Source organism: Glycine max, chromosome 3 (assembly GCF_000004515.6).
Source record: "Glycine max cultivar Williams 82 chromosome 3, Glycine_max_v4.0, whole genome shotgun sequence".
Lineage (NCBI taxonomy): Eukaryota > Viridiplantae > Streptophyta > Magnoliopsida > Fabales > Fabaceae > Glycine > Glycine max.
The window spans coordinates 38,905,513-38,918,599 of record NC_016090.4 but is presented as its reverse complement, the minus strand read 5'-3'; the positions used below and the strand labels follow the sequence as shown (position 1 = coordinate 38,918,599).

The window sequence follows — 13,087 nt, the reverse complement described above, 5'->3', positions numbered from 1 at the left end:
AAAGGCAATCACAACTCAACCACATACAAAATTTTAATAATAACTTAATGTTGCATTATTTGTTTTGACTACAACACATTCTATTCTTTTTTTTTTTTTACTAAACTTAAAATAGTTTTTAAAAATTAGTATGATAGAATATTTTTGAGATGAAATCTCACATCACAAAAAATAAAATAAAAAATTATAAATTTAAACTTAAAGATTTTAAATTAAAATATGATATGGAATTCATTTGTGTGATTTATTAGATGATTCATTGGTGTAGAACTTTTATTATTTATCCGATTACTTGCATCGGATGTACAATACTTAGTTACAAATATTATTTTATAATATATATATATATCCTTTAGTGTTTTTTTAAGGCATATATTCGCCTATTGTGTCAAACATTACTTAATATATAATTAATTACAGAATTTAAAAGAGGTGGGAATTCAAACCGTCTCTTGCGACCACATGCATGGTCAAGCTTTACCACGGACTCGATCATGCATATAAATACTCCTTATCCCTTAAGCCTAAACCAGTTACCACTTTGCAATCTCAATTAAGCTACCTTCAGTGCAAGAAGCAAAACAGGTTTGAACTAATTGAGTTTGTTTTTGTTTCTAACTCTAACAAATGGAGGGAGGGAGAGGAGTTGTGAATGGAAACCCTTCAAACGCAGATGTTCGGTACAGAGGAATTCGTAGGAGGCCATGGGGCAAGTTTGCAGCAGAGATTCGTGACCCCACGAGAAAAGGGGCTCGCATATGGCTTGGAACCTTTGACACTGCTGAACAAGCTGCACGTGCTTATGATGCTGCTGCTTTTCATTTTAGGGGTCACAAGGCCATACTCAACTTCCCAAATGAGTATGGTAATGTCACTCCTAATCCAAATAACAATTATTCTTCAACTTCTTTGCCTCTTCCTTTGTTGTCGTCTTCCTCTTCTTCTTCTTCTTCTTTCCCTTCCTACTATGGCGAGGGTTCGTCGCAACAACAACAAGGAAATGATGATGACACTTTTGAATTGGAATGCTTGGACAATAAGTTGTTGGAAGAACTCCTTCAGCAGGCGCCTGATCGTTCAGGCAACTGATCGATCAAATTAACAACTAGTTATAGCTGCTGGAGATTGGTCCTGCTTTAATTATGTGCATTATATTGGCATGCAACAAATTAAAGCCATCTGTGTGGTTTCTATCTTTTGTTTTTGTTAATGTTTCTCAAAGTTAAAGCTATTTCAAACCTTCGGATTGGTTATTATCATAATTGTAGAATTTAGGTCACACAAATAAAGAGTATATTTAATGTTTTGTGGTGAGTACTGGCCTATCCTATTAGTATGATACACACGTTACTGATTTCTGATGAACACTACACCTATACTGATCAGAGGGTATGTATGAAAAACTCTGATCAGCCTCTTTTTTCTTTTTTCAATAGAATGAAGGCTAATTAACGGGAATTTGGTCCAAAATTAATTCCATTAATCTTGAGCAATGGATTATTCTTAGCATTATAATCCGGCCAAACTTGGGATTATTTGCTAGTGTGTTTATGGCATATATAGAATATATCTTATCTTGGAATGGTGTTATCTTTTAATTAATAGTTTATTTAAATTATCGTTACATATATATGCTTTGGGCTACTGAAGCAATCCAACATTGTAGCCCCTTAATTAATTAGGGTTCCTGGCTATGACTCTAGCTTGCTCGACGATGCTAAAGTGGTGGTCACTGGTCAGAATTCAGCAACGATAATTGTTTTCTGGCTTTGAGTTTGTGGCCTATAGGCCAAATTAATTACTAAGGTGTATTCAAAGCCATTTGTCTTTCCAGGATTTCACCCACCTAATTAGATCCTACCCCTAGATAGTATGTTCCAACTACTAATTAAAGGTACGTTAAATTCAAATTATGTTATTGTAGCATATGGACCGATGCGCGGATAAACAATCGAGATTATCACATATGTATTTTTTTTCCATCTTATTTCAATTCCATTTTTCTTCTTATCTTATTTTTCTTCACATCATTTATATGTCGATCATATCTATAATTTTTTTCTTTCTTGTTCTTTTTGTTTCTTTCTTCCTTCCACTAATTATACATGCAAAAAATGAGATGCACATTTAGCATTTTCTTAATTAATAGACTGATCGAAGGGAGCTATAGATGGATTTGAGATGGTTGTGAAGCTAGACAAAAAGCAATGTGCAAGATAGATAAGCTGGAAATTGATTTCTTTCTGTAGGGGTATATGGAGGCATGAATTTTCCGGGAAAATATATGATTAGAACCCATACTTAAGGCTGTTTCCTTGGTTAGTTAATTTATTCCTGTTGTCAGGGAATATTTTTTTGTTAAATTTCAGGCAGAGGAAAAAAAATCAGAAAATAACAGTGACCCATTTTCACTTCATCTTGTGCTTTGAAGGTTTTTATTTAGTTTATATTGTTTTTTTTCTTAAACAGACTCCAATCCATCTCTTATTAAGTTGATCACACAGTCCCAGCTCATTTTTTTTGAAAAATGTACAATGCGATTCCTAAAACCGAAGCCTTTTTAAAGTATGTGTTTTAGTCTATATAACCGTTTGTCAAATATTATTGGAAGGAATATACTATCTGGTATGAACGGTTTTTCATATTTTAGAACTAATGCGTTGTACATCCTAATCAATTTATATATTTATTTGATATTTCATTAATATGTATCTGAAAAAAGATCATTGCTCCTATTTGAAATTCGTGTGTTTTGTGCTATCAGTTTTCGCACTAAATAGCATTGCTCTTACTCAATAAAACAAAACAAAAGAATCCTTATACTCTCCAATCATGTGTGAAATGTTGGTAGAGATAGGTGGTTTTAACTTTTTTTTTGTTAATAAGAAAAAAAAATATTGATAAAGACAAAACCATATAACACTAATTAAGCTGTCTTAAGGTTTAACCAGCACAAAAAGGCGAAGAGAAAAGTAAACTGTCTTAACCAATAAATACAGTAAGAGATACGAAACAGTAGCAACAAGGTACTAATAATATGTCTCTGGTAAAGACCACGAAGCTGTCCATGAAGATTCCACGTACCCCTGTATAATCAAGCCTTAATTTTCAAAATCACAAGCATGTTCCAGGAAAGTCTATGCTGCATGCAAATTACAATCGCCAGTGCAACTTCCACAATTTAATTACCATGAAAATTCTACCACTTGTTATGAACTAATTAATGGACCGAATCCTCGTGCTTCCAGAGGTAATTAATGAATGAATGGATATATCGAGAACCAATTGGACCGAGAACAAAGTCATGAAAATGATAGTTGTTACAACTCACAAATCACAATAAAGGAAGATGTAAAATTATTTGAGTGGCTAAAAAAATTACAGATTTAATTTTTATAATTTTCAAAAATTAATAATTAATATTTATCCATAAAAAAAACTTAAAATAAAAGGTAAAGTGTTAGTATAATATTATAGTGCTATATTTGTTATTGGGTGGGGGTGAAATTTTAGTGTTATTGCATTCTTTAGTCTATACGTCACTTGAAGTGATGGAAATTAATAGTGAGTGCGTGCAAGGTAGTTTAGTCATGGAGGTGGAAATGGAGATTTTACAACTAAGGGTTGGAATTTTGAAGAACATTAAATGACAGAATTACGAGCAAAACATAAAGTAAGGCCATGATTATGATGTTTTTTTTTGGAGAATGATTATGATTATTGATAACAATTAAATATGACCTATTTTTTATAATAAAAATATATTAAAATATCTTTAAAAATATTTATTTAACAGTTATTTTTTACTTAAATGATAGAAATTGATATTTTTATTATTTATGGCTTACAAATATAAAAATAATAGATTAAAAGAGAAAAAGATTGAGAAAATATCAAAAAGAAAGATTTTTCGCATTAGTATCAAGTCCACTACAACAACTATAAATTAAGAGTCAAGTCAAGCATAAAAGACAGCCATGACACCAACCCCGGAGACTCAAAGTTCTCTAATGAATACATCCTAAGTCTAAGTATTTCTAGTAACTAGGGGAAATCATTTTCTCCCTTTCTTTTACCCCTTTTTTTCCATCATTTCTTATACCCCATTCAGTGTAAAACCCGCAATGGTCATAAGAGGCTAAACCCTTAGTTAGAGCTTGACAGACTTAAAAAATCAAAAGATGTACTGCATACTTCATATCTATCCATGTAAACAAGTGTTTTCTTTCCTATTATCCTTTTTTATTTTAATTTTATGTATCATTTATCCTTGCATCATTTTTAGGGGTTAGGTAGTAATCCTTAATAGAAAAATAAGGAAGGTTTTAAATGCATCAGTTTTAGGAATTAGTCGCTTGACAAAGGGTAATTTCTAATAGAACTAGAAGGAAGGAATATTTTAATAAAATCATTGTTAGACATAAAGTGATTGTATTATGTCCATGTATCAAAGCAAACATCTAGAATGAGAACTTCATGTATTTTATCTATTGAGTCTTTGCAAAGGCATTTGGAAAATAGATAGATAAAATAGGCTTGTCATCGTGAGACATTTGGGTAAATATTCTAACAGTTGTGGGTAGGAAAAAATTCACTAAATTGATAGCAGGATCGTGTACAGACATTTTTGGAGCCTAAGGCAAAAATGTTAAAAGGGTCTTTTTTTTACAAGAATTTTAAAGAGACTTAGTATATTATATAAAATATCAATTTTTATATTAATCTTCTAGCTTTTTTAGCTGCAAAATCATTTATCAGAGTTTTATAATCAAGCAATTATAACACTTCACTTTCAATAGATAAAATAGCTAACACATTCAATCTATCTTGTAACATTGTTAATTTTAGATATGATTTAAGCAATTTTAATTTTGAAAAACTTCTTTCAGAAGAAGTAGCAACTGTTACAGGGATTGCCAATAAAATTCTATATAGTTTTAATATAACTCAATACTTCTATTGGTGTGTTAGTTTCTTCTCTTAACACTTCTCTTAACATTTGAAAATAATTTGCTTAATTTTTTTAAATAAATAAGAAAAATATACTTAAATTATTTATAATAATACTTACATCTATATTTAATATTTGTGGTCTTATTAATAAAAATAATACCAAATAATATATCATACTATAACTTAATTTATCATTTAATAATTAAAATTAATGGCAAATATTTCTTTGAAAAATACATAAAAATATTGAGGTCCTAAAAAATTGGAGGCCTAAGACCGTTGCCTCAGTGGCCTAGTGGCTTACAGGACCTTGATTGATAGAGAAACATATAAAATAATACATCTTAGGCAAATCAGGCATACTAGGTCCCAACATTATCACGCTCTGATTTTATTTTTTTATCTTTTATTTTTCTTATCTTATCTTATCTTTTTATTTTTATCTTAATCTTTTATTTTTTTATCTTTTAATTTTCTTATCTTATCTTCTTTTCTTTTGTTTTTAATCTTTATCATATTTTAATTTAAATCTTTTATCTTCTATTATCTTTTTTATCTTTTATTTTAAATTCATTATCTCTTGCTTATAAATTGGATTCTAAGTACAAAAAAATTTCTTTGAATTCGACACTCAAAATTTCGAATACTTTACTACACTATTTGAGACAAATTTGATACACTTACTAATGAGTTAACAATTATGATTTATGAAGTAGTATATTAAGATGATAAGATAGAATCAATAAAACCAAACCTTTTTAATAGTAGTTCTTAATATATAAAATTATAAATTAGTAATCACCATTAAAGGACTTCCATGTACTTTTAATAGTAGTTGTGCAATGAACTACCGTTAAATGGTACGTCATACTTCTCACAAAAAAAAAGGCCATACTTTAGTAACACTTTCTTTTATAGCTGTTTTTCTAGGCCCTTTCTTTTTTATAGCTGTTATTTACTTTATTTTATTTTATTTGCCTCCACACCTTTTTTATATCGGTAGGGTACTAAAAAATCATTATTATTAAGGTATTATTAGAATCATTTTTTTAATAGCGATGCATTTAATTCTATTTTAAGGTATATTTTCTAATTATAACTTCAACATTTAAAATATTCTGTAAAAAAAATCTTTAACTTTTAAAATATAAAAACCAAGCCAAATTGATGACACAACTAGCTAGTATTTGATTTGAAAAATTGGTTTTTTGTTTTCGACTAATGTATGTTTTTTATCCTTGTATAATATAGCAGTCATTTTTAAGATTTTATCCTTATAACTTTTTTTTTTTGAAAATGGTCTTTGTTTTTTTTTTTTTGGATGAAAAGATAAATTTTATTAACACGGTACCAAGGTTACCATTTCAGTTACAGGACATAGAGATTACAATAAATGAATTCAGCTAGTTCTTCCCAATATGAAAATGGTCTTTGTTATATGATATTTTTTTCCTTTTGTTCCTGATGTTAATTTGCATTAGTTAAATATTGATGTGGCTCATGGAATGCCCCCTCAACACGGTACCAGGGGTATCATTTCAGTTACAGGACATAGAGCATATATACATGGAATCACTATTTGTTATTGGTTACCGTTCCCCTTTTCTGATTACTATTTTCGTTGTTATTGCTTAAAAATTTATGGTTGAAGACAAGACAAGTGGAACCTGCTGGTGCATTGCATCGTGCAGTCTTTCATGGACTAATGGCGGCTTTAATTTTTAACGACATTTTTACAATTATATTGCAATACTATCAATTCAATGTAATTTTATATTTCGTACTATAAATGATGTAACCTACAGTAGTAATATGAACCATAATGACGACTTTGTAATAATTTTATTTATTTATTGACATTTTTCATTAAAATTCTATATTTTTATTTAAATGTAAGTAGCAGTACTCCCTAAAATTGTACATTTATGAACCATAAGGAGTATTAATTTTACTAGTAAGTCGTTTTGTTAAATGGGTTGAGATAAATTTATTGTATATTATTTTATACTCTACAATGACTTGCCATAATTAAAGTCGTGATTATGGTCATGACTTTCCTTTCTCAACGTTCAACATCGCAAATAGTTCTGGAATGAATGCAGTGTATTTACATAATTGCCCAATTACAAAAATTTGTAAGGAGCAATAAATAAAATACTGAATATTTTTAAAATTAGCAAGAAATGTTAAAATTTTAATAGAAAAATATTTATGCATAGTAGATTTTTACACAGACAATCAATAATAATACTTTATCACATCATTTTTATTAATTGTTTTAATACTTTAGAAATTTAAGACAACAAGAGATTTCTATAATAGCTATTATATTTATCATATTTAACCAATTAAACTAGATGCATTGATTAAGACTTACAATTTGAGAGCTAGTGTTTAGATAAAATAACTCATGCTATACATAAGCCACAAATTGCTAGTCTGACCGTTGAAATTAAAGACCTGCTGTTAATTTTCAGCTTGGTTCAGCAGAGAAATTTCTGGCCACAAATTTTGGGTGATTTACCCAGTGTGCAACTGACTTGACTTTCCCTCCCTCTATCTCTATTTTACTTTTTTAAAGTTTTGTTGACTTCAATTCTTTCTTAAGAATGGGTTCTCTTCCAACCGTTTTAATTTAACCTTTGATCACTTTCACTTAACACATGAGATACATAAAATTAACAGTTACATATTTTAACCTATTTTCACGTGGGAAGAAAACAAAGTACGATACCAACCCAACAATGCGGTGGGAATTTAAGTTGTGAGAATCGTTGATTGAGGCAGAGACACGGCTTGTCGTGTTGGGTCCACGCTTTTGATAATTTGCTTCCTCTTGTTCGATGTTGGTGTGGGTGATCTCTGCCATAACATACTATCATCTTTGAATTTATTTGTAACAATAACTCCTGAATACTGTTCAAGGAAGTGAACTGCATATCAATTTTGTTTTGTTCGATCTCATGAAATGACACGACAAGGAAAATTAAAATAAAAAACCTGAAATGGTTGCCGTATTGAGCTACAAGCTCGAAGACTTACGTTAGGATATATAAGTCGCGGGGAACCACTTTATGGTATTTGGTCGTCTTACTGGTCTATATTCATGATATCACCGAAAGTAATATCAAAGGAATAAATCTAAAATTTAATTGAAATACAATAATAGTAAAGAAAGTTAATAAAGTGTTATTATTATAAATGCTCGTCTATATTATTATATTATTTTATAATTTTAAAATTTTATTTAATATTAATGACTTTCATAAAAAAGAAAGAATTTTCGTTGAACTGTATATAAATAATGAATGCACCAAATAAAATATAATTATTTTAATGTTATTAAATTAACATTTAATGATATTACAAAAGTACTAATACATCAATGACATTTGTTTACATTAATGATAAAATTATAGTTTCAAATGAATTACTTTAATTTTGCAACAAGTAATCATATGAAATACCTCATTTGATAACGCGATCAATGATTAATTATTTGAAAACTTTTAGTAATAAGTTTAAACACATTTTTTTTAGTCTAAAACTTATGATGCTATGGATGTTTTACCCAATAGATAGTGTAACTTTTCACTCAAATATATTCTCTTTGTTCTTATATATATATAAAATATATACATAATTCATGAAGACCAATAAATATAGTTAAATTAATTTATTTTAAATAATATTATTATAAATTTAAATTTTATTCTAAAATTACTCGTAGAATTATTTGGTTTAAGTGACGATTATTAGGAATAATGCATAGCACCACAAAAAAAAATTCCTTTTTCAAAAAACAGCATCATATAAAAATACTCATAGATATAATAAATGAGTTTATATTAATAATAATTTAATAAATGCATATAATTTTTTTAACAAGGAGTAATTTATTTAAAAATTATTATGTATGTTTTTTATAATTAAAAATGAAAAATACTGCCATTTGTTTCAAAAATAGAGATAGTATAATTTTAAACGATGATAATTAATAAACATAAAAATAATAATAATAAGAGTTAAAAGAAAAATTATTTATGCTAGCATAAAAATATATATTAAACATTATCAATGAATAAAAATAATATAAAATGATATTAAAATGAAATAATAAAGTAAAATTATAGAGACTTTTCATATTTATAATACTCACTCAAAACATTAAATTTTTTATTACTATAAATTTTATTTCTTAATTTAGTTATTAAAAAATACCTTTTTATGAAAAAAGTAATTAAAATTAATTATTTTATAAATACGTAGTTAAGTAAATTTTTATGTAGGTATATGCATCTATTTTTAGTTTTGTAATTAGGTTACTTTAAAATGTATTTTATGTAAAATAATAATTAAAAATTTAATATTCATAAAAAATTATATATATATATATATATATATATGTATATAACTTTATCAATTTTAATCAACTTAAAAAATCTTTATTTTATTTACACATTAAAAATAATAATTACAAAAGCGAGGCGTGTCGGGTCCATGCTTTTGACGAGTTGCTTCCTTTTGATGTTGGACACGGTGATCTCTACCATCACTTACAAATTTTGTCTTTGTGTTTGATCAAATAAAATGAATGAAAATTTTGCCGTTTAATTTGAGCCACAAGCTCGAAGACTTTGGCTAGTATAAGGAGAGGAGAACAACTTTATATTGAATGAATCTGTATAAACTTTTTAAAAAAATAATTTAAAATGAACATTTTTTATATATACTTTTTTTAAAAAATAAATAAGATTTATTTCTTAAAATAAATATATAAGATTTGTTTTTAAAAATAAATATATTTTTTAAGCATAAACTAACAAATACATAAAAAAATAAAAAATTACTTATTTTTATTAAAATAAATACTTATTTCAATATATAACTTTAAATAAACTGATCCAATATTTGATCATTTATATTGATGATTTTCCTATAGCTGTTACCTTAAATGTTCATAAGTAAAATTTTATTGTATACATCTTATTTGATTCAATAAAATTATTTTAAATATAAAACACATCTGGTCTAAAAAAGAATAAATTTAAAATTTAATTAGAATATAATATGAGCGAGAAGATTATTTAAGTCTATACATTATAAACTATGAATATAATAAATATAATTACCTGTTATAAGCATGCTATGAAACTTTCATTGAATTTTAACAAGTTTAATTAAAAATAAACTTCATAATAAAAAAAGACTACGATAAGTCAGTAGGTTAGGCCATAATTAGAGCTATTTCCACTATACTAAATGCTAGTAACTTCTCAATAATAATTATTTTTAGGTTAAATTATTCAAATTGCTCAAATAACATAATACTATTTTTTATCTTTTTTTTAATAAAAAATAAGTTTTAATGTAAAATGTAATAAAATTTGTTTCTTATAAATATGACTGAAAAAAGTAGTAAATAAAATATCACTTCCATATAGATTAATTGTGTGATAAATAGATAACTAATAGTATGATTTATAGACTATGACTATTGAGAGAATTAAAGTAACAAAAATTAAAGATAAGTACAATAAAATAAAAAGAGTAAAGTAAGAAATTTGGGTTTTAGAATAAACACAAAAAATGGTTAAAATCATATGAATGAGATGATTAGGGTTTAACTTTATTATTAGACATTTCTAACATGCAAACATTACTTATTTCTATTCAATTAAGTATGTTATTTTTTTTGTGAAAGACAATTAAATATTTGTTATTATCAACTTACAAAGTTATTCAAATTAACCTTAATTTCTTATGCAGAAGAACCTAAGTCTCTTAATTATACTATTAATCCCTTTGAACATAAATTGATAAAGGGTTTGACAATGACTAATTACTTTACTATATCTTTAGGCATAAAAAAGAGTTGTGTTCTTTAATTTGCAATCCAATTGAATTTCCCAATAACAATTAAAATTATATATAGAGTCATATAAATATTTGGTTAGGCTAAAACAAGCATTGAACATGGAAGCAAAGCAATAACATAACTATATTAAATAGAAACTTGTATCAGTTACATGAAAGTAGATCTAATTACATTAAACCCAAAAAAAACTGAATTAACTACTCATGGCCTTGGGAAAACAAAGATTGATGAAGAATTGATCCTAGGAGAAGCCTTGAGCATGAAAGTCGTCACAATCAAAGCCCTCACCTCTATGCCTTTAAAACAGAAAAATCAAAACCTTCTTCGTGTGTTAGAGGTCCCCTTTTATAGTAGTTGAATATTTTAGATGTGAGTTTCTTTATAAAGCTCGTTTAAGCGGCCACAAATTGGACTCACTTAAGGAGCACATTGGTAGCCAAGCCTCACTCCCAAAGACTCGCTTAAGCGGTCCCAAAATGGTGCAACTTAAGTGAGGTCAACAAGCTCGTGTCTCACTCCCAAAATGGTGCAGCTTAAGCAATGTCAAGGTCAATGAATCTAAAGATCATCTCCTAGTTGCTCGGTTAGACAGTCCCTAAAAGGCTACCACTTAAGTGAGGTTAATCAACTCATGAGACTTCATCTTTTTCCTATCTATTGTTGGTGGCAGTAATGCTCCAAACTTCTCTCCAAATGGATCTTTAAACAAATTTCTTCAACACTAACAAAACAAACACAAATGAAGTGTAAAAAAGTAATAAAAATAAAATTCTAATTAAAAAAATTATTCAAATTTAAATAAATTGAGCATAACATAGCCCAAAAACAAAAGAGATGTAAAATAATTATACCAAAGATACTGCCAATTAAATGCAAATATATGTGGCAATTATTAAAGTTTTTGAACTATTTAATCAATGTTAACCAAAGATACATAGCCCTACTTTTAAGGATTGATGATTAACTATTTAAACCAAATTAAATTGTAGAACAACATTTTCAGAAATATAAGGGATAAAATTGGGAAAAATTATATAACTAATTATTCAATGATTTTGATACCTTTGATTTTTAATTATTTCATAATTGAGATTTGAGAAATTGAGTTCCTCTTGAATTTTCCGTACTATAGCTATGAGTAGGGAATCATTAAAAATAATCTTCAATAAAGAAGCCTATTTATTAATTCTTTTAACTAGTAGTAACTTGGAGCAGTGATTAGGAGGACCCTTATTATATTCTATCCTTCTTCCTCATTTTTGGGTTTGTAGTTATTTCCTATTATCACAGACATGGTTAACATTGAATAATATTATACCGATTCTTCCGATCGGACACGAACTCGCATCTCTCTCTTATTGCCCCTTTGTGTCTTTAACCATATCTTCTGCACATAGAAAACCCCCTCCTATGTCTTTTTCCCTTTACTTGACAATGCCGTACTAATTTTTGTGCGCTTTATACAGTTCCGAAGTTACTAGATTGCAGTTTTTAGCTGTTTTTCAGCAGAAGGAAGATTTTCAGGAAAGATGGTGCACAAAGGATACAGTGTGCACACATATATATACTGGAGTAGATAGGTATGTATACATATGTGTATTTAATTATTTGTCTCAATTACAAAATTAATTATTAGGCATTGATGTTGCATTATTATTATTTTTTTTTTCTTGCTAATAAAGTAAATGGATTGCAATACTGATTCAAATGAGAAGCTCTATAAGCTGGTGGGTAGGTCTATATACCTACATTTATTGGGTTTATGTGTCTGAAGTTAAATTTCTTTTTGGCCACAGGAAATAACAGTCTACGTGTATTAAATTTTTTTGGTTTAATTAAGTTTTTATTTCTGAAATTTGAATTCACAATATGCCACTGATTAATTGACCAGCTATGGTGGTAAGTGCTTCTGAATATAGTTTATATTATTTAATTTAGAGAGGATTATGAAATGTGATTATCGTAGATTGGGTTCCACGCCATCACATCGTTCTTAATAAGAGAATGATATATATATATATATATATATAGTTTTGATATATTTGACATAGTGTTGCCAGCAAATTTATTATCAAAAGGATATTTTTGGAGAAGGGGTTGGGTCAGGGTTTTTTTTTTTTTGGGGAGGGGGGGGGGGGGGGGGGGGGGGGGGGGGAAAAAATGGGGGCCTTTCCCCAAAAAAAAAACCGGAAATTGAAAAAGTAACCTTTAATTTGGGGTTTCATTTTTCCCAATGGTTTTGTTTTAAAAAAAAAA

At 27.8% G+C, this 13,087-nt stretch overlaps 1 protein-coding gene across 1 annotated transcript; it reads left to right on the top strand.

Annotated features, from left to right (window-relative positions):
* The first annotated feature begins 530 nt into the window (after positions 1-530).
* On the top strand, positions 531-1,325 carry LOC100778998 (ethylene-responsive transcription factor ERF098). The gene has a single exon (XM_003520551.5). The coding sequence runs from the start codon at positions 628-630 to the stop codon at positions 1,087-1,089; it is 462 nt and encodes a 153-aa protein (XP_003520599.1). The 5' UTR covers positions 531-627; the 3' UTR covers positions 1,090-1,325.
* Positions 1,326-13,087: the final 11,762 nt, after the last annotated feature.